Genomic DNA, 22,823 nt, shown 5'->3' with positions numbered 1-22,823 from the left:
GTGGGATCTAGGAAGGCAAGTTTGCTTTCTTCAATCCTTTCTATGCCTTTAATCCCAGCACTCGGGAGGCAGAGGCAGGGCCAGCCTGGTCTACAAAATGAGTTCCAGGACAGCCAGGGCTACACAGAGAAACCCTGTCTCAAAAAACCAAAACCAAAACAAAACAAAAAACAAAACAAAACAAACAAAAAAATGTGCCCCCTTTAACTTCATGCTTCTTTTTTTTCCTCTAAAACCTGGTAAGTTAACTTTGTGTTGCTCAGGTTCTCAAGGGTGTGGGGACATCCACTAAAGCATGACCAACCCACAGGTTTAAAGAGATATCTCTCCTCTTTGGCTAGCAATCAATAGTTCCCTAACTATTCCCTAAGTGTGTGGAATTTTGAGGCCCTCCACATTCCATTCTGAAATGTCACTGACTTTAGCTTGTGCAGCAAACAATGGCTGCTGTGAGTTCAAGAGTGCAATAGTTTCTACCATGTCCAGAAGACATTGTTTTATGTTGGTCCACCTTGATTTGTGATTCTAATCATTTGTTCTTCCCCCTTTCCTGCAGTAATCCCTGATCCTTGGGTAGGGGTTGGGGTATGATGTGAATGAACTATTTATGCCTGGATGTTCCACAGACACTTATTTTCTGATTTTCAGGGTATTTCCTCTTGGAAACCAATTCTGTGATGAAAGAAACTATTCAGAAGAAGAAGCTCGCAAAGAGAGAGACTAGAATACTTCACATTGATGACTATGGTAAAAATTAGCACATCATACACCCTTCAAGAACAGCTTTCTCTGCATCTTATACTTTTACATTTAAATGACTCTCCATCTTTAATATTTTGCTCTTTCTTTAAAAGAACTTCCTTTACAGTTGTCCTTTCCCAAAGATTTTGTGGAGAAAAACCAGTATGCTCTTCTATTAATAATGTAAGTATTTTATATTTTATTAAAATGAACGAATCTAAAGATTTGATAAGTATACTCTTGTGCCTCACATGACAGATTTATTAAATGAAAAATTATAATTATTCTGGCTTAGTCAGTGTTCTACTTTCATTTCTGCTCTTGGTATAAAATATCTTGATGAAATGCAACTTAGGAAAATAAGTGTTTATTTGGGTAGTAAGTCCAAATTACAGCCATCATTGTGAAGAAGTTAAGGCAGATAAATCAAATAGCTACTTGTTTCATATCCAAAATCAAGAGCAAAGAGAAATTAATTCATATATGCTCTTTTGGTTGTGCTCAGCTGAATTTCTCCATTCTTATTTAGTTCAAGATTTCCTGCCTAGAGAATGGTGCTGTCCACAGTAGATTGGATCCTTCCTTTTTTTTTCTTACGTAATTTTTTTTATTACGTATTTTCCTCAATTACATTTCCAATGCTATCCCAAAAGTCCCCCATACCCCCCCCACTCCCCTACCCATTCCACATCACTTAAACATCAGTGCAATCTCTTGTAGATGGGCCCAAAGCCAAGTTGATATAATTACCTGGTTAAGACTCTCTTATGAGATGATTCTAAATTCTGTCAAGTAGACAGCTAAAAACTCATCATCATAGCTAGGAAGACTGTCAACTTAATGGGTGCCTTATTGTGTGAGAATATATGTTTGTTTGTTTGGTTGGTTGGTTGGTTTGTTTTGATACATCCTCAATATTATAACATATCTGTTTCTGTTATTTGCAATATTGATACAAGGCAGCTTGGTTTGTGTATATCTGTTTAGTAATTTTTAAAGCACTGAATTCTTGATCAGTGATTTTACAAAGTGAACAAATACACTGTTTCATTTTTAAATAACTTGTTGTCTGTGTTGCTCTTTTATTTCACATTCCTTGACTTGTGGCAAGGGAAAGTAAGTCTGTTTAGGAAACCAGATTCTAAGAATATACAGCTTTACAATTGAATTTATTCATACTTATTTTTTTATGAGATCAGGACTGTATAGACTTCAGCATAGAGATACTAACACCTCATTGTAACTGATGCCATGCTCATTTAGTCTTCAGTGCCAAAGGCTTATTAGTTACTGATTTACTAAGAAGCCTGGAAGCATATTGATTCACAATGCTTTACATTATCCAGAATTACATTCAATGAGTTAGTACGGGCAATAAAAAAAAAAAAGAAAAATGTCATATGTTTTCCAAGTATTCTAGATGACTATTCTCAAGCTTAGTTGGCTTGTGCAAAGTCTAGTTTGCCACCTCCTATCTCCAGGCCTTTAGGAAAGTATCATAATTTTTTCATAGTAATTCATAATAATTTAGCCCCTATATGTATTAAATGAAATGGAACACATTCTTTGCTCTAGGTCTGTGTTGTGCTTCTCTAATACATATGATTCATAGACATAGAATGCTGGTTTACACTCTTCAGTATAAATTGTGTAACTAATTTGTAGTGTGTGTGTGTGTGTGTGTGTGTGTGTGTGTGTGTGTGTGTATACAAGCCAAAGGTCAATGTTAGTCATTGCCAGTATCAGTTGTCTTTTTGCAGATAGGATCTCTCATGACCTAGAACTTTCTAAGGAAGCAAGGCTGGGTGGCTAGCTCTACCTCCAAGCTCTGGGATTACAAGTATGCATCATTACAGTGGGGATACTTTATGTAGATTTTGAGTGCTCTAACACAGGTCCAGACATTAATTTCCCCTTCAGAGCCAGAAGAAGCTGCAATTCCCAGTGGTAATTTTCTATATATCCTTCCTTGTCTCTTTCTTCTAACCAGTTTTATTCTTTGCATATGATATATTGAGGAACATACTAAAGACACTGAAATAAGAAAAAGGGGAAATAAAAAATATTGCCTTAGTCATTGTTGTCAAAGTAACTTCCCTGAAGGAGACATAAACATCTACCTCTCCTTCTAATATCTCAAGATCAAACTTAATTATGATTTCTTTAGTCCTGAGAAGTTCCAATGAGTTTATTAGGCTTACTTACAGAGCCATTAGGGAGGGTTTGCAGGCAAGAGCATGGGTGACCTTAAAGCAGCCACACTCAAAAGTCTGTTCCCAGCAGGTTTGATGACTTCATCTGGCTGTCTTTCCCAACATATTTTCTCTAGAGGATGCATACTCTGAGACCAGGGAAATTGGTGCAGAATTTCATGTGATTTGGTGGGGTGATTGTATACTTGGGTGAGGGTTCCATGATCCTCTTCTCCCTCTCCTCTCCTATGAGTAGGCTCAGTAGAAATTAAAACAGTGACAGTCTAGCTAGGAGAATAGTTCTGTATTCAGTCATGTTCCCTTTTGGAAACAGAGATTTTGTTGTTCTTGTTACTTTGTCTCAAATTTATTACAAAGCAAATTTTCCTCAGGGAAAAGATGCTAGGTTTCTCAGGATACATGACCAATAAAATAGAAGATAAAGGATAATATCATGTTTGGAGCATGGTTCCTTTATGCAAATGGATACAGAGACAGTTATTCATGCTTCCTTGCAGGGATAAGGTACTCGCTGGGGAAGGTTGGCCAGATATTGAGATGTTCACCTTTTGATGTGGTACATTAACTGGATCTTCCTTTAAACGTGTGCTTTTAGCTGGTTGATTATGACTAAATAATCAGGATGTGAAACAATAAGTTAATTTAAAAATCTATTGCCCAGAAAATGATCATTTGAGTCTCTTTGAAGGAAGCACACCAGTAAAATTGTTGGTTGTGTCTAGCTTCCAACTGCAGCTCTTAGGGTTTCCAATGCACGGCTTAAGGCTTCTAAACTACTGTTAAATTGTGAACCAATTGTGGATAACGCGGTGTCCTTACATATGCACTTTGTACAATGAATTTTATATGCATAATGTTTACACAAAATGAAAACATTGTCTGGGGCATAAACACTTTCACTTAGTGTCTAATAAATTCTAAGTATAATCACACTTCTTTAATAAATTGTATATAATCATCATGTTATCTGGGACATAAACACTGGCAGATAGCACCTTAATAGGTTGTACATGCAATCATACTTTTATTAGAGATAGTGATATTTTATACATCTAAACATAACAGTTTAAATATGAAATGTGTGATATAGGACCTATAAAAATATTTAACAGGTAGATGCTACCAAAGCAAATGAAATCATATAGTCAGGCTCATGGAATTTACATTGCTACATTCTGGCTTGCTGAAAGAAAGTCTGAAAGCAGGTGTTTAAGTTCTGGCTTTCATTTCTATTGATAGGTGCTGCTCACATGATTTACTAATTCACTTTATTCTGAATCCATTGCTTAAAGATATTGCATCTAAGGAACTGAGCACAATGTAACATGTATAAACAAACAATTTATATTTTAATTTCTATTGTTAAACATCATTTCTAGAACTTTATGCTAAAAACTCTAAGTAGACGTTGCATACATAGAAGTGTTTCTTTAATTGATGTTTTTTGGATTTTTAAGAGAAATTTAATTTGCACAGTAAAATCATCTTCAGACAAAATGTTTTCCTGAAAAATGACAATAATTTATTTTTTTATAACTGGAAAATCCTACTCCATGAGGAGTTCTGTGATATTACCTAGAACTGAAATGAACACTTTTTATTCTAAGAAAAAAACATCTTTTTTTTTTCCAGTGATGATAGAGCTTCCCTTTCTAAAACTGTAATAGATAATTGTATTCTTCAATTATTTTGAGTTAAACATTACTGAGCAAAAATGTTCAGGTTTCTACTACTTAGGCATAAATGTTGATTTAGTGACTATAGTATCTTGATTTTTGCTGTTTTGTGCAGTAGATCTGGTCTACAAAGTGTCAGAAAACATTTCTTAGACTGGAGAAATGGTTTTATAGCTGAGTGGAATATCTGGGATAGCTAGAGATATAGTTCAATTCATAGATTACTTGTGTAACATTCCTGTCCCAGCACTGATAAACCAGACTGATAGTGCAGTCGAAAACCTCAGCATTCAGGTTGAGGAAACAAAAGGATCAAAAAAATTCAAGGTCATCTTGGGGATATATTCAAAGTTTGGGACCATCCTAGGATACAAGAAACACTTCTCTCTCTCTCTCTCTCTCTCTCTCTCTCTCTCTCTCTCTCTCTCTCTCTCTCTCTCTCTCTCTCTCTCTCTCACACACACACACACACACACACACACACACACACACACACACACATACACACACAAACAAACAAAATAAAAGCATATAAAAATGAACAAAACACCATCAATCAATCAATCTATCAATTAATCAATACTATGATTGGATTGTCTGTCATTGAGGTCATGGGACTGTATTCCTTTTGAATGATGGTGTTTTCTGTAAGCTCACTCTCTTCAAGCTCTGTATCAGTAGCTGATCTATTCTAGGTACTTTGAATCTAGGTGACCACTCTGTCTTTTGCTTGGCTTTTGTGTACTTTAGTTATCCTCCATGCTCTCTTTCTCAGTTGTCTTTTTGCCCTCTGTTAGGACAAGCATAGGGACTTCCAGGCAATGTGGTGCTCACAGCACCATCCACTCTGAAGAACACCTGGCTCCTCTAGACTTAAGACATTATTTGTCCCCAGCTGACTACATCACTTTGAACTTGGCTCGGTGTATATTTGCTCATGCTGCCTCTTTTGTTGCCTAACCTAAAAAGTGCTAGTAATATATAATGGCATATTTCTTCATAAGTTCCTGTGTGTCCTTGGTGTTAATATGTAATATCAGAGAGTGATAAGTGTTTCACACTTTCATATGTTAACCAAGCATCTCTTTCTTTTGTATAATCTTGCCTCAGCACACTAATTGCAATATTATTCATGCCCCAAGAATATTGACAGAATGCATGAGTAAATGAATAAAATGAAAAAAAAATGAATGAATCAATTAACCATGCAAGTTTCAAGAATGAGGTGAATTGGAGAAAGATAGGATCATAATCAATTTGAGTACTTATGTTTAAATTTAACCTTCTGGGTGAATCAGTTTCTCATTTCTTTAGATTTTCTGAATTATGCTGAAAATTGATTCTTAGACATCTTTGCACCATTTTTTTTACAGCATAACTCTGAACTTACATTATGAAGCTAATAAGAATTAACATCAGCAGCTATTATTTACTTACACACGTCATTGTAAAAATGTATAGATATCATGCTTTATTCTTTATTTGTTTGTGACATATATAGGAATGTTCACATACATACAGGTACACCTGTGTGTGGGCACATGTCCAAGATTATCATCAACTTTTATTCTCAATGACTCTCTTCCTCAAAGTTCTCTTACTGTAGTTTTGCCTTAGTCTAGCTAGGTACTTTGTCCCAGGGAATATTCTAGCTCTAGTCTCCTATTCTAAGAGAACTAGGATTACAGACTGGCCACAATACTAGTTTGGATTTTATCTGGGTACTCTGTTTCTGAACTACAGTTCCCATTATTGCCTGTAAGACTCTTTATTCCCTGAATTCCTTATGTGTAATTCTCAAAGAATCATGCCTGCACATAATTTGTTCCTATCTTAACAGGAGGAAACTAAGAATAGAATATGTCATGCCAGTCATCCCATGACTCATGAAAAGGGTAAAATTATTGCTTGATATAAAAGTCATTTGTTTAGATCAAATCCTGAGTTTCTTACATTAACTATCACAGTCTGCCAGTAGATTTTGCCAAATTATAATAATTACTGGATGATTATGAATGATTGATGGATTGATGGTGTTGGTTTTTTTTTAATATCTAGTAAAGGTCTTTTGCTTCTGTGCTCTTTAGACTTTACAGCTCAAAATGCTTTCAAGATTACTACAAGACCTCCCACTAGACCTTAGCATTTAAAGTGCAAATACCCCCAACTGGTATCTTTGAATGGGGACCATGTCTTTGATCCCAGGGCCTTGGATCATATTCTAGATCCACACATTGCAACACCAAGGAGCCAACCATGGATGTCAGGGATTTTAGAAGCTTTGTTTTTTTGTTTATTGCTGTTTTCCGTGTTGTCTTAATGCATCTGTGAGATGCTAATTGTAAGCATATGCATTGCCTCCCTGGGAACTGTTGGACATGAACCACAACGATGATTCCTCTATGCTGATGACAACACCTTTACCACATATGAAATATCCTACACCTGATATGGGAACTCAAAATATGCTCTCCTATTAAATAGCACCTTTATTTTCTTTAGAAAGTAATTTTCTTTCAATACTGTCATAATAGCAAGGTAAGTATGGTAATGCTTGTTTTATAGATAAGGAAAACTGAGGCCTATAAGTGGTAGGTAACGCCCCATATATTGACAATCTATTTGAGATGAAACATTATTGGGCAGATGGGACCAGAAAATTGGCACTTGCTTGTATTGTAGAGGTACAGTGTTGTATTTTTGTTACAAAACTTGGGGTAACTGTCTATGTGCTGTAGGACGTCAAGTATAGAGCATCTTCCTTGAGAAGCCAACTAATCATCTGAATGAATAGAATCATGAAAAGCAGTGGGTCAGAGTGCTTACTACTAAGCCGGGCGTGGCGGCACACGCCTTTAATCCCAGCACTCGGGAGGCAGAGGCAGGCAGATTTCTGAGTTCGAGGCCAGCCTGGTCTATAAAGTGGGTCCCAGGACAGCCAGGGCTATACAGGGAAATCCTGTCTTGAAAAACCAAAAAAAAAAAAAAAAAAAAAAAAAAAAAAAAAAAAGAGTGCTTCCTATTACCAAGTATAAAGAATTTACCTTGATCACCCAGGTGAAAGCACGAAAATTATTCCTGAAAATTGTTGGATGAACCTATATTATGAACACACACACACACACACACACACACACACACACACACTAAATAAGTGTAGGGAATGTATAAACTCAGAACAAAATGCAGATGTTCAGCATTTTCATCCTTTAAAAGTCCTTTGCTGGCTAAAAACGTGTTTCCTTTGTGCTTTGTAGAAATGAGCCACATATGCCTAATATTTAAGTGAATATTTTCTAAGCAAGTCTTATAATTATGTTATTGATAAATGTTGAAGTTACCAAATTACCATGTTTTGTAGTTCCTTTATTTCTATGTCTCAATGTATTGATTTGTAAGATGGTTATGCTATAAGCCACTGCTCATCACTAGCATTTGGCCTGCTGTTTCTGTTTATTTGATACAGTGAAGTAAAATAAAATTAAATATCTGTGTTTATATGGCCATATTTTTATCGATAAATTGATTCCTAGAATCCAGTTAAATAAGTTGGAAAACAGAATGGCATAACTACTAGAAGTTGTCACAATGCCTTACCTAAGGTGAAGTACATGTTGAAGATTTGAATGTGGCCTGAATGAGCAATGGTTCATAGAAAAGATCTGACACAAAACTACTCTTCAGCTAAGATTTATTAGGAGAGGGACTCACATTCTTTGACAGCTGAGATTATACCTTGAAGTGTGAGACTTGAGAAAAGAACCCCATGGTCATAGGATCCTGAAGCAGAGAGCCTTCCTTTCAAGACCTAGAGAGCAGTAGGAAAGATAGTTACCATGAGAGATAGCAAGTGGGAGCACTGAAGAGAGAGATGGATCTTTCAATTTTGAAGAGCAGATGGAGTGTCAGACTCTCATAGGTTTTCAGGATGTTGGCAAGTTTTATACTTCATGACATCAGCACGGTGCCAGGAGTCACAGAAACAAAGACAGGGTTCCACATTGGGTAGGACTACACTTCAAAGTTGCTTTGGTTCTGGGAAGCTTGCCTTTCCTCAGTCCCTGCTTAGACAGATCTGAATTCTCTCACAGTCAGAGAAAGAAGCTGTCACTCCTTTGTCCTGATGGCAGGCATTAGGAGACTTGGCCTGATCTGGGGCTTGGGGGGAGTCAGGCATCGAGTGGGTCTGTAATCTGACAGATGTAATTTAGGGTCTGTTAATTTTCTATAAGTTCACCACCATTCACCATCTGTGGATCTCAATATTTTACTCAAAGGAGTCCCACAATGAATTAATTACAGTTTTTATTGTATGTATTGAGAAAATTGGCACTTGCTTGTTTTATAGAGGTACAGTGTTGTATTTTTGTTACAAAACTTGGGGTAACTGTCTATGTGCTCTATGACGTCAAGTATAGAACATCTTCCTTGAGAGGCTAACTAATCATCTAAATGAATAGAAGAATAAAAAGCAGAAAAATGCAATATATCCCTTGTGGCTATTTTTGAAAGAGGAATAAAGAGATCCAGTGACACTTTCAATGTCCTAAAGTGGAATTAAAGCTTAAGTACTGGACCAGGAATATGTAACACATCTATGCACCCCTGGAAAAGATGTAGTCCTGTTCACCTGAGCCACCATTGCCTAAGCTTCAGTCTCATCCTATAAGTTGAACTGATGAGTTTTTAGAACTGTGTGAAATCTGTTTGGGGGAGACAACACCCTCCCTCCTGCTAAGGCTGAATGTTTGTTTGTTTGTTTTTGTTTGTTTGTTTTTGTTTTGTTTTTTTGTTTTTCTCCTCACAGCATAAGATGGGGAAATTCCCATTTCTTGCAGTTTTACATTTCACTATTCTGGTATTCAGAATGGACTGTCTCCATTTCTTTCTGTCCAGTCATGCTTCCATCAATTCTCCCTTGTGAGTGCACAGGCCCTCATTTCCTGCTGCTCTTCTCTCTCCCCGAAATTCAAGCCACACCTTCTGTGGCCATGCTCTTGGCAGAGCTGGGGAGCATTAACAGGGCTTATGCTGTGTTACAGAGTTGTCTTTCCCTTCTTGTGGCAAGCAAGGCCTGTAAAACAAAGCTCTGTGTCCCCAAACTCAACAAAACACCTGCTGTCATCTGTACTCCCCAACTCTGCCAGTGCTGGCAACAAGCCCAGTCTCCTGCTCCTGGGTCCCCTGCTACACAGTACCTCTGCCTATGGCATAGTGCTGATAACCCTCTTAATTTGTTTGAGTATTTTCCTTTGAAACTGATAACATCAGTACCTATTTATACATTACTCCATTATAAAATATTTTGTGTGTTTGGCTCTACCTGTGGATGAAAGTACATATGTCTGCACATGCACATAGAGGCCAGAACTTGATATCTGGTATATTCATCAATTTCCCTCTACCACATATTTTGAGACAATGTCTCTCACTATACCTGGAGCTCACTGACTCATAAACCAGGTGGATAGAAAGCCTCACAAATCCCACCCAGCTTCCCCTCCCCCATGTCTTTATTATCACATTGCTGCAATGAAAGGCATGGATTGCCATGACTGGTTATTTCACAAGGAGTGTGACAGAGACATCTCCCAATCCTCTTCTACATTCTGTTAGCCACCATTTAGAATATTTTTCACTCTAAAATCTAAAAGGCTTTTAGTCATTATATACATATCAAGAAGAGAGTGGATCTTTTTGTGTTTACCCTACTTATAAATTTTTCTGGGGTACCCGTTTAATGGTAAGTGGTGTAGGTGCATTCCTTTCGAAATGCAAAGGAATTGGAAAAAGATGTTACATCTCTGGGATGATGTAAATATTAAAGTCAATGAAAGAAAAGTTCTTCTAGCCTACTTCCCTTTCTACTCCCTCCATGATGCCTTTAGAAATTATCTCAGAAGGAGATTGGCCAGAGGATAAGAATTAATGTAGTGAGACTTGACAACAGACATCATTAAAAGACAGTATTTCCTTCTTGCTTATTTCCAGTTTTTTGCCTGGGAGATGTCCCCACGGCCCTTTTCTGTTGGTTCTATTCTGTTATTTTCATGTGCTATCTAGGATGTTTATCCCAAGGTTAATTTCGTGTGGATAATGCTAACAGTCCATTTTTGAGTTTCAGGCCTGGCTCATTAATATCCAGGCTGTTCACTGATTCAATCTGTGTAGTGATGAGAGCTCATTTTTTGGCTCCTTGTTGCAATATGAATATCAGGACAGAAAGAGGTGGATTTTCCATTTCTTTTATTACTCTCGCAAGAGTTTTTAAATGATATTTGTTTCTGGCTAAGGAGAATGTGCTGGACACCATTTAAAGAAAGAGGAAAAAGGTATACAATTCCCTTTTAGACAAGAAAGGGGGTCTTTAATAATCACTAGTGCTGGCATGAGGAAATATGGTATACCAAAATATATTGAAGAAAAGGGGAAATGTAGGGGCAAGGGTAGGAAAAGAGATTTCTGTTATATTAACGCACATTATTTTGCCAATTACAAAATATTATTTTATCCTTTCTTATGTCTGTGTGGGAAGGGAGTATGTCCATGTGAGTGCAGAAACTATACAAGAGAGGCTGCAACACTGTGCCAGATACCCGAAGTTCAAGTTATAGGCACTCTAGTAAGTGGTGGAAACCAAACTCTTGTTCTTCAGGAGAGCAAGTGTTTTTAACTGTTGAGCCATATCTCTAGTCATCATAGTTTTTAAACAAATAAGAAATGATGCACTGAATACAATATGATTTTAAGTTTAAAACACTAAAAATTAGCAAAGTAGTCTTCCATTGTACTTGTTCTTGACCCCTCTTTTTTGTTCTGGTGTCTATAGTTCAAATTTCTGCTCACAAAGCACCAGTAAGACTGGATTCTGCTAACCATAAGAGCCCCAGTTTACTTTCTCTCTCCCTTTAAAGCCCTACCTCTGAATATGGCCACATATTGTGGTGCCAGGTATCAGGAATTCACTGTGTGAACTTAAGGGACACAATTGCTCTCATATAACAACTTTTATTGTTTGTTACAACAGCTTTTGCCCATTAAGAACATTTTCCTAAAATTTTAGTTCCATGTTACACCTGAGGGGGCAATAAAGAAACTGCTAAAATGGCCATTCCATGATTGGGGGCAAGATTTTTATTATATGAGAGAGAGGGAGAGAGAGAGAGACAGAGACAGAGACAGAGAGAGACAGAGACAGAGACAGAGAGAGACAGAAACAGAGACAGACACAGAGACAGAGACACAGAGAGATGGAACTAGGCAAGATCTAACAGAGTCCGACAGTGCTAAAGGTTTCACATGGGAGGTTTATCAAAAGGATTCAGTAGCTGCCTCTTTTGGAGGGGAAGGAAAAAGGTGGCTCTTATATAGGGGCCCCAGTGCATGTGGAAGAGAACATGTGACAGGGGCCAACATAGGAATGTGTTGCCTCTCAGCAGCTAATAAGTATTTAGTTGTCTATGGGTTGTCTGATGGTCCCATCATAGACAGTTTGCCTGATGGTCCCTTTGTCACTAATCAGGACTGGCTGCAAGGTTGTTTGGTTGTTAAGAGAGAGGGGAAGCAGAGAGGGAAGGAGGGAGGGAGGGAGGGAGGGAGGGAGGGAGGGAGGGAGGGAGGGAGGGAGGGAGAGGGAGAATGACAGGGAAAGGAAGAGAAAGAGAGGAGAGGGAGATGGGGAAAGGGAAGAGGAAAGGGGGAGAGAGAGAGGCAGAGAAACAGAAAGAGAGAGATGGGGGCATCTGCAAGACTTCATACCAGAGAGAAAAAGAAGCAGAAAGGCCATGGCCAGGGCTATCTTGGGAAAAAAGCAAGAATGATTTGGGTAGTGGGAATTGAGGTGGTGACCTTGCTATTATATAGAGGCTGAGTAGGTGTCTAGGAAGAGGGAAGCCTATGAACTCTAACAGCCTGGGAGCTACTACAGTGGAGGAGAAGTCTGGGAAGAGAGAAGGGCCAGGAGGCTGAATGGACTTTGTATAACAAGTAAGTGTGAGTAAGGACTGAAGGAGTTTGGAGGCCAGCATGGGCTTTTATATGCAACCAAAGATAGATGATAAGGAAAGTGGCCCTTCCTGACAGCCTGAAACATTTTTTACAGGTTTTTGAAAAATTCAGTGTCTTAAATAGTGCTTTATTGCTTTGAAGAGACACCATGACCAAGGCAACTCTTATAAAGGCAACATTTAATTGTGGTTGGCTTATAGTTGTAGGGGTAAATTGTTAAATCACTCTATACTGACAGATAAAATACAGGCAGGGTGCTAGGCTGTATTCTACACTATGCCCTACTGGGTGACAGGCTTGTGGGAAGTGCAGATGCACTGCTCAGGGGTGGAAGAATGCAGCTTGAGATTGGGGCTTCAACTCAGATGAGAAACAAGGCAGGCTGAGGTCAAGGGGGCAGGGTTTCCCAAGCTCCTAGGCATCCAGTTGGTGCTGGATACTGCATGGAGTCAGGAATGAAGGGGGCTCAAGCAGGCCTGTAAGGACAATTTTAGGACTGGGGAGAAAGGGAACTCTGGCTGAGCTTTGTGTCTAGGAGTATGGAGGGCCCTTCTTTGGGAGATTTAAGTGGCTCTGTACTACGAAGGCTTTCCCCTTGGCCCCCACAGTGGTTCTTGTTGAGAGAGACAGTTTTTACCTTTTCAAACTGTTTATTCATTGTTCATTGTGAAAAATAGTGACATACATCTTCTCAGGATGGACCAGAGCTTAAATACCTTTTCTCAGGAAGGGATGCTTATTGGATAAACCCTCAGGGACCATCTAGGAACTCATTAGCATGGAGAACTCTGTTCTCTGTGCTATATGACCAGTGGTCACACTCTTCCCATGGGGTCATGGTCATGTGCTCCAATACAGGAGCAAGGTTGGGAGTAGATGAAACTCCTATCATCCTCAAGTCTGAAGATACTGGGGTTTCTGAACCCATTTGACATTCTCAGTTGTTATACGGTGACATGGTTCCACTTGTCCCAAAAAAGGCCAAGAGTCTGTCCAAGAAAGTAAAGCATTGACCAAAAGGCCAGATGACCATAATGGTTGCATTTTATAGGAAAGCTCTGGAACCTGTGAGGAGCCAAATCCTAAGCTTGGCCTTGGGAATTTTAGGATGGGGGTAGGATATCCTAGTCAGAAGGTCACTATAACAGAAAGACACTAAGAGATATGAGAGAACCCCTGCCAGCATCCACTTTGGTAAGTTAAATAGCCATCTCAGTCATTTGTCCCAGGTTTAAGACCTAACAGTACCAATGGAGATCTTTTCAAAAAGAAACACTGAGAGGCTCATGTGATCCATCAAGTGGATGCCCTCCTATGTAACCTGTGCCTAGTTTTGGTTCTAGATGAACTACATGACTATGATGATGAGTAGAATAAGCAATGGTGGTGATGGTGATGGTTATAATGCTTATAATGAAAGTGAAGTCTTCAGCAGAAGCGATAATGAGGGTAATGTAAACTGTAGATAAGATCCCTGCATGATACGGTAAAGGGGGAATTTTTTGTTTTGTTTTGTTTTGCTTTGCTTTTGTTTCATTGTAGATATGAGGGATAGAACAGACATAGACATTTAGAAGCCTCCAGAGCAGAAAGAAAAAGAGATGGAATGAACATGTCCCATAGACTTGGTCTCATTTTGAGAGAGGAAGGAGTAGATCAGAGAGGAAACAAATGGAAGCAGCAAAGAGGAACATGAAGAGAACAAGGGCAAATGAGGGCATAAAGGGGAAAAATAAGAGAGCATAGCAGAAATAGCAGGGTTATAAGAAGAACAATTAGGTCAGGGAAGGGAAGCTCATGAACTTAAGAAGTTTACAGTAGTAAAGGAGGCAAGGAAAGATGAGAAGAGTCAGGTTGTCCATGGGGATTTTAAAATGTGTAACATGCACTTGTGATACTGAGGGAGCCTAGAGGTTAACATGAGAATGCTGTGCATATAGGCATCACAGATAGTTGCTTGCCCCTTCTACCAGTGATAAGGAAACTGGCTCTTTAGGGTAGAAAGGAACTTGTTTTACAATATATGAGAAATGCTGACTTTCATCCAACAGCCAGAGTTTGGGGAAATAGAGTTTCTTCTGGACCTGACAAGAATTATGATGGTTATAAGGATGGTGACGAACATGATGAGGATGATTTTCATGGTAGTGTGCTCAGAGATCAGACATGGGGTCTCCAAGTAGTTAGACAAGTCCTCTGCTGCTGAGGCACATCCCCAGTACATGTGACTTTTTTGAGGACTCCCCTCTCTACATTCCCTACATTATGGAAAATAAAACAGTGAATACCACTTGACCTAAACATTGCTGGCAGTATAAAGTCATCCTACCTCTTACTTATGGAAAAAAGATTCAAACTTTGTAACTTTCATGTCATCTTGGAATCTGGTTTTCAAGATTTTAAGACATTTGTGTCCCTACTTCCTTTCTTGGTTGTTAGCTTGAAAGCTGAAAAATATTTTTCTTCCTTTACTATTTGTTTAACTTCTCAGTGAGAACTCTATCTTGGACAGGAAGAAAACCCTCAGGAAATATTAATGCAATATTTCCTTCAGAGTCCAACATTCTTTAAGGTTGTATACTTCCTGTTAAATTATATGAACTTTCCATGGCTGAGTTAGCACTCTATCAGACCCTTCAAACCTTGTAAATCATAGGTAAGACATTTATTTCTACAACACACTTGAAGACAACCAATAAAAATAGACTTGTCTGTCAACTTGACAGTCATTCTTCAAAAAGGCCTTTTAAAAAAGAAACCACATATTTTCTCCATTTCTTCTCTTTGAAAAATGAATTTAACCAGTGTCAGTTGTGAGGTCTTAAGCTCTCTGTTTTCACCTCATCCTTGGGACTCCTCATTTCAAAAGTTATATGGGGAAAATGGTTTGTCATCAAGAGTCAACCAGATGGTTAATGGCTAACATAGGTGATATCCATAACCAGTTAGCTAGTTAGTATAAATTTGAAACAGTCTGCTGAAATGCTGGTTGCCCTTCTTTTGATCAAGTATGCTCATATTTGCAGGGATGAAGAACCAGGAGGCCAAATGGTGACAGATAAGTTCCATGTTGACTGGGATTCAGTTCTTATTGACACCGATAATGTCATTGTAGCAAGATTTGATGGCAGAGGAAGTGGATTCCAGGGCCTGAAAGTTTTGCAGGAGATTCACAGAAGAATAGGCTCAGTAGAGGCAAAGGACCAAGTAGCCGCTGTAAAGTAAGTCAGTGCATGTCTTCCTGTTGATTTCCATACTTGTAAAATCTATGCAACAGGGAATATTACTCACTCAGAAATGTCAGAGATGTCTCTTTTCTCAGTTTAGCATGTAGCTTTCTTGCATTTTTAAAAGCATGTATCACTGTTATTGGTGTCATAAAAGGATAATCATATTTATTCCTTGCAATTATAGTATACTTTGGGTGTAAATGTGAGAAGCAATGCATTATTATATAATTTATTGACAGAAATCCACTGTCAAGTATCTCCACAATTAATTATAACTCTTATTATTTTTAAAAAGATACTTACACTGTGTGTGTGGGCATTTATATAAGGGTATTGTACTATCAACTGTGGGGTCAGAGGTCAAACCCAGGTGTCCATCCTTACCGTTCTCCCTATTTAAGAAAGGATCTCTTGATGTACACCAGGCTACCTTTCCCATGAACGTCTGAGAAGCTTGTGTTTCTACTTCCCATCTTGCTTCAGTAACTCTGGGATTATAAGTATACACTACCTTACCTGTATTTATGAAGGTTCTAGGGTTTGAACTCAGATTCTCACACTTGTGTCCACTGAGCCATCACCTCAGTCCCCAGTCAAACATTTATGAATTTTTGAGGAGTGTTTGTATATGTCTATCTGTCTGTGAATTATAAATTCAGATATGCAATTGACTCAAGATAGTATAACTATATGTAAATTTTTTATTCTTTCAGGTATTTACTGAAACAGCCATATATTGACTCCAAAAGATTAAGCATTTTTGGAAAGGTAAATAGAAATCTTGAATGTATTTATCCAAACACACCTATATATGTATGTATTATAAATATGTGTACATTTCACTATTCACTGTACTTTGATTTTATGCATTGCCCTGTAAAACAGCATAATCCATAAAGTCTCCATTCTGTCAATTATTTGAAAGGTTACTTCTCAAACATGCAGTTGATGTCTGGTATTAGAAATGAACAGTAAAAGGGAGAAACATCTAGGAATAAAGACTGGGGTCATGACTCACTGGGAAAAGTGCTTGAGTTACAAGGTTGAGAATGTTTCTGAGATCCCATATGATCCAAGTGATTGTAAATGACAGTAAGATTTGGAAACTTCTTGACCAGCTAGCATGGCTCTATCAGTGAGTTGCAAGTTCATTATCAACCCCTGTGGGGCAGTTCAGAGGACAACAGTGAACCTTGATTTCTTGATTAAACACACACACACACACACATGGGTACATGCGCAATAGATATTCAAGTATAAGTCCACACACAGATACACATCCACATACACAGGTACATACACACAGACACATACAGACACATACTAACAGAGAGACACAGATACGCATATACCCACATATACATACACACACGCAAACAGAGACACATCACATATACACACAGATACATATACATACACACACACACAGACAGACACACATGCACATATACAGGCACACCTATGCAACTATGAACACACACATACATATACACACACAAACACACATACAGACACAAACACACACAGAGACCCACACGTACAGAGTTGCATTAATATTTAAGCGTAATGTATAAAAGAAACTGTAAATATTGCTCTATTCCATTTGCTACTATTCTTTAATGTTTCTTGTTTGTTTTGTTATGTTTTGCTTTTTGAGACGTAGTCTCACTCTGTAGCCTGTGTTAGACTCCAAGCAGTGATCCTCCTGCCTCAACCTATCGATTACTGGTATCATTAGCCGTGTTCGCCTGTCTGGGATTCTTCCTTTCCATTTCCTGTTAGTGTGTTTTGGGAAGTGCCTGTTCTGGATTTCTGTAGCTTTTAAAGTACATCAATGAGGAGCAGAAGACAGCCCCACTGGAGCCAGCAGCAGGCCTCACACTCACATGGCCTCTTCCTCCTTTGGCTGTGCCCTGTGCTCTGAAGGAAGCAGATGGAAGTGGGTGGGAGAGCAAACCTGCTCCAACTTTGAGCTACCTGCTCTTTCTTCTTGTTGAAGTATCTCTTTGTTCTCTTTGTTTTCAATCTGTGAACAATTAGAAAAGCATCATTGTCTTTTCTTCTATTTCCTGTTGTTTGCTGCTTCACCAATTTCTGCACTTATCATTATTTCCTTCTTTCAAAAATGCATTAACACTTTGATTGCAAGTTAAATGCCTAAGGTTTTCTGTTTGTTTGTTTAGTTTTGTTTTTCATTTTTAGCACACTGCATTTCAAGTGCAAATATTTCATTCTCAGTACCCCTTTGAGTCTCTCCCCAGGGTCTCTCCCACTAGCACAGTTGTTAAAATTTAGTACGATGTCTTCAATCCCAACTTTTTGTTCTCTCTGAAGCTTTTTTTTTTTAATATTTTATTCAGTATGAAAGCAGGGTGGAACTACTGTTTTTTTCCCTTGATTGTAATAGAGTTGTGATCTGTTCATTGACCGAACAACAGAAGTTATATGACATAACAGTTTATTAACAATTTAGGAAGAACTGATTTTTGAAATATTACTTGTGCCTAAAAGTCTTGGTATCAACTGCATTCCATTTAGTTAGACTTCTCCATCATGGTGTTCCTAGTCATAAACTTATGTACTAATTTATTTGGTTTCTAGTATCTGGAAAGATATCATAGCACATCTCACTATAGAAGCTAGCTCTCCTCTTCCTATAGCACTTTCCACAGGATATTTTTCTTTTTTCTTTTTCTTTTCATTATTATTATTATTATTAATTTTTTACACTCCAGTCATTATCCCCCTCCAGGTCTGCCCTCTGGCTGTTCCTCATCCCATTCCCCCACCCCATTCCCAAGAAGATATCCCCATCCCCCCAACCACCACCCCACCAGATCTTCCCACTCCTTGGAGCTTCAAATCTCTCCAGGGTTTTTTCAGACTGATGGCTTTCCTATGGCATTTCCCTCCTACTTAGCTTCTTCTAGCCTTTCCCTAATTCAACCATAGGGGTTCCTGGCTTCTGTCCACTGGTTGGGTGTAAGTATCTGCATATAATCCTTTCAGCTGCTTGTTGGGCCCCTCAGAAGGCAGCAATGCTAGGCTCCTGTCTGTTAGGTCAGCACCGAATCAGTAATAGTGTCAGGCCTTGGAGCCAAATTGCTCTAGTCACTGAACCTCCTTTACCTCAGTCTCTTCTCAATTTTTGTCCCTACAGTTCTTTTAAACAGAAACAATTTGGGGTCAGAGTTTTTGACTGTGGGATAGCAACCCCATCCCTCCACTTGATACCCCATCTTTCTACTGGAGATGGATTCTACAAGTTGCCACTCCCCACTGTTGGGCATTTCATCTAAGGTCCCTCACTTTGAGTCCTGAGCCTCACTGGATAATTTTCAAGCTCAGGAAAGTTCTGAATGTATCTGTATTCTGGTGAATTATAGCTTTATTTTTTGTTGAGATTCTGTTTATCTCTGTGTATAATATATTTATACATATATGGAATATATAATATATACATATTAAATATACATATATATGTATCAGATATCCATGTATATATTGCATATTTACATATACACATGTACATTTATGTACATTTATGTACATGTATATATGTACATGTAACATGTATATAGATATGTAACATGTAATGTATATGTGTGTATATGTATGTGTGAGTGTATACACACACACACACACACACATATATATATATATATATATATATATATATATATATATATATATATATATATACACATGTAAATTTAACACTATGCTGCTGCTGTAACTCTAGGCCCTGGATTGAATAATCAGCACAGACAGAGATAAAACCATAAGAGAACAAAAGAAAAAATCATCTTTCTCATTCTCTTTCCGTGGCATTGGGTACTGACACTAGGCCCTTGTGCACACCAGCCAAGCATTCTGTCACAATTCTGAAGGACAGTGGTACAAAAAGCAAGACAGGGTTGACAGGGTTGGGTTTCTGAATCCTCCCTCCCAAGTTTATAGAGAAATGATTTTTTTTCCTTCATCTTGTGTCAGCTCATCAGTTAAATGTTTATAATTAAAATTTTTATTAAGCAATTTTACAATATATTCATTTGAGGATAAATAAAATATCTATAAGAAACAACCTTCATTCCGGGCATGGTGGTGGTACATGCCTTTAATCCCAGCACTCAGGAGGCAGAGGCAGGCAGATCTCTGAGTTCGAGGCCAGACTGTTCTACAGAGTGAGTTCCAGGACAGCCAGGGCTACACAGAGAAACCCTGTCTTATAAAACCAAAACCAAAACCAAAACCAAAACCAAAACCAAAACCAAAACCAAAAGAAAACAAAAACAAAAAACAAATAAAAAAAACCTTTATCTGTTTTATAACTCTTCTTTGTCCCCTACATTAGAAGATTATTTTATATGCATACCCATACATATATATGCATGTACACACATATACATAAAAACAGTAGTATAGGCATTATGTGTAACATGTTTACTTTAGTGTCCCTATGAATGATCACTTTTCTCTTTTCTCTATTTCCTCACTGTCTTGTTAGAATGATGGAAAGATCTTTGCAGCTCTGTGTTTATGTTTTAAATGACCATGTGTTTTTACTCAGTAATTAAACTTGAGGCTTGGAACCAAACTGAGTTAGTTTAAATTATAACCACTAGAACCTAACCCCACCTCACCTAATATGTATCATATTTTTTATTTTATTTTTAAGATAAACATTCTTAGCTGTGAAAGGGTCACAAAAGTTCTGAATGAAAATGGTTCTGAATTGTAGGAAAGAAAGGATGTCTCAACAGTTAAGAAGAGATGCTTTGCAAGACCAAGGGCCTCTCCTCTCCTTAATGGCTGACTAGGCCATCCTCTGTTACATACAGGGGATAGCATTTGAAATGTAAATATCTAATAAAAATATATTACAAAATAAAAGAATAGATGCTTCTCCTGCAGAAGACCTAAGTTCCATTCCCAGAATCCATATCAGTGGGCTCACAATTGCTTGTAACTCTGCCTGAAGGAAACCTGGTGTCCTCTTCCGCCCTCTGTAGGCATCTGAACTCATATGCAACACACTCTCCCACCAAACCAACACAAATTTAAAAATAAAACAATTTTTAAAAGAGTTAAGTGCACTAATAGTAAAACAAACAAACAAACAAACAAAAAACAGAACCCATATTATTGAACTTCTACACTATAGAGAAATAAGTGAAAGATGAGCAGTACAATATCATATCATGTAAGACAGCCAAAGTTGGGTGATAATGCCATTTTAACTGTCTGTCTGTCTGTCTGTCTGTCTGTCTGTCTGTCTGTCTGTCTATCTATCTATCTACCTACCTGTCTATCTATCTATCTATCTATCTATCTATCTATCTATCTATCTATCTATCTATCTATTCATCTGTCCATCTATCACCTATTTATTTATCTATCACTATCTATCTTTTATATATTTACATTGATTATTGGTGTGTGTGTGTAATTGTATATAAATTCGTGTACACATTTGTGCAATGCACAGTCCATTGTGGAGTCAGAGAATCACTTCATAGAGTCAGTTCTCTCTTCCTCTGAGTGGGTTTCAGGGACTCAGGGGATTGAACTTAGCTATTAGGCTTGCATCTTTCCCTGCTGCACTTTCCATCCAGGAGAAGGTGAAGCATAAAACTCTCCCTAGCTGGCATGAGACCAAACAGTAAGAATCTAGGAGAATGGCTTCCCAGGGATGGTCTCCTGGTTAGAGATAAGAGTGACTATAAAATATACTAAGCTAGACTTACAGAAAGGAAACCAATATTTATGGTTTGGGCTCTTTATAATTGAAGAAAATCTAAGTTTTAAACCAGATCATGCCATTTCTGGAGTTTGTGAAAACAATGTGTAAAATCAGAGCTAGGATAAGGCTCAGTGAGCAAAGATTTTGCCACATAAGCATGGAAATGTGAATTGAAACCCACTTAAAGCTGGATACAGTCTGCCTGGCTGACTCAGTGATAACCAGAAGTGGGAAGGTGGATACTTGAAATTGTTCTCTTATCTGAGTACATGCATGGTGTCATGAGAGCAACTGAACTAACACACAAACAAGCACGTATGTGCATATATATATACATCTTACGCGTACACACAAATGAAGATGGGAGAAACTAAAGCAAAGTAAAGTAACAGATTCCGTGCAGAGACACATGGTGAGAAGACTGTTAATTTTGAAATACCATTTTAAACATGTATTTTCACTTACTATTTGAGAATGTCATGAATACATCTAAGAATTTGATCCTATTGAGGACCTATAGTCTAATAGATTCCATACAGGCAGACAGACAGGGTAAACAAGGTCTAAGAATATCAATGAACTTTTCTTTTAAATATTTAAAATGGCAGACTTTCCGGTTCTTCCTTCTCTCTACAAAACAAAGATTGGATGCCCCTGTTTCAGGAAAACTATGCAGTAGGATTTTCAGATTTCTAGGGCCAGCAGTAGACTGGAACTCTTGTGACAAATGCCAGTGTCACATAATAGCTAAAACCAGCCCTTTCTACAGGAGTAAAAGAGTCCATCCCATGTCATACATGAAAATGTTTTGGCTTTTGCAGAGAAACTTTATTTCCAGGATTGAGTACACCACTTTTTAACTGCAGCAGTCTGTTTTTGATTCCCTCCCCCTCACACTGTATGTGTGTGTGTGTGTGTGTGTGTGTGTGTGTGTGTGTAGTTGTGCCTGAAGTAAAACTTGGCTGAGTGTTGAACACTTGTTTTTCCTGCCTTTTTATTCTTTAAATCAGTTCAGAAAAGTGTCTTTTCCTTCATCTCTGACCATAGTTGTATCAACATTCATCTTCACTCCTCTCCTCTAAGGGTTCCCGAATCTCTACCACGCAGTTTCCTCTCTCAGAATTATACACTCTTTTAAAAACATATGTTTATGAGCACTCCATAGCCTCAGTAATAGTACCAGGCCTTGGGACCTCTCTTTGAGCTGGATCCC

At 38.1% G+C, this 22,823-nt stretch overlaps 1 protein-coding gene across 3 annotated transcripts in view; it reads left to right on the top strand.

The window, feature by feature from the left end:
* The window catches only part of Dpp10 (dipeptidyl peptidase like 10), a 1,511,806-nt gene that overhangs the window by 1,473,703 nt on the left and 15,280 nt on the right, over positions 1-22,823 (top strand). For all 3 annotated transcript variants that reach the window (XM_021165015.3, XM_021164934.3, XM_029476885.2), the window contains exons 18-21: positions 649-747; positions 855-924; positions 15,664-15,858; positions 16,581-16,635. In XM_021165015.3, the coding sequence (XP_021020674.1) occupies positions 649-747; positions 855-924; positions 15,664-15,858; positions 16,581-16,635 (419 nt within the window). The remainder of the gene's footprint in view (positions 1-648; positions 748-854; positions 925-15,663; positions 15,859-16,580; positions 16,636-22,823) is intronic.

Source organism: Mus caroli, unplaced genomic scaffold (assembly GCF_978045245.1).
Source record: "Mus caroli unplaced genomic scaffold, Mus_caroli_1 scaffold_1, whole genome shotgun sequence".
Taxonomy (NCBI): domain Eukaryota; kingdom Metazoa; phylum Chordata; class Mammalia; order Rodentia; family Muridae; genus Mus; species Mus caroli.
Note: the sequence above shows the minus strand (reverse complement) of the source record. Positions and strands in the feature narration are given on the sequence as shown.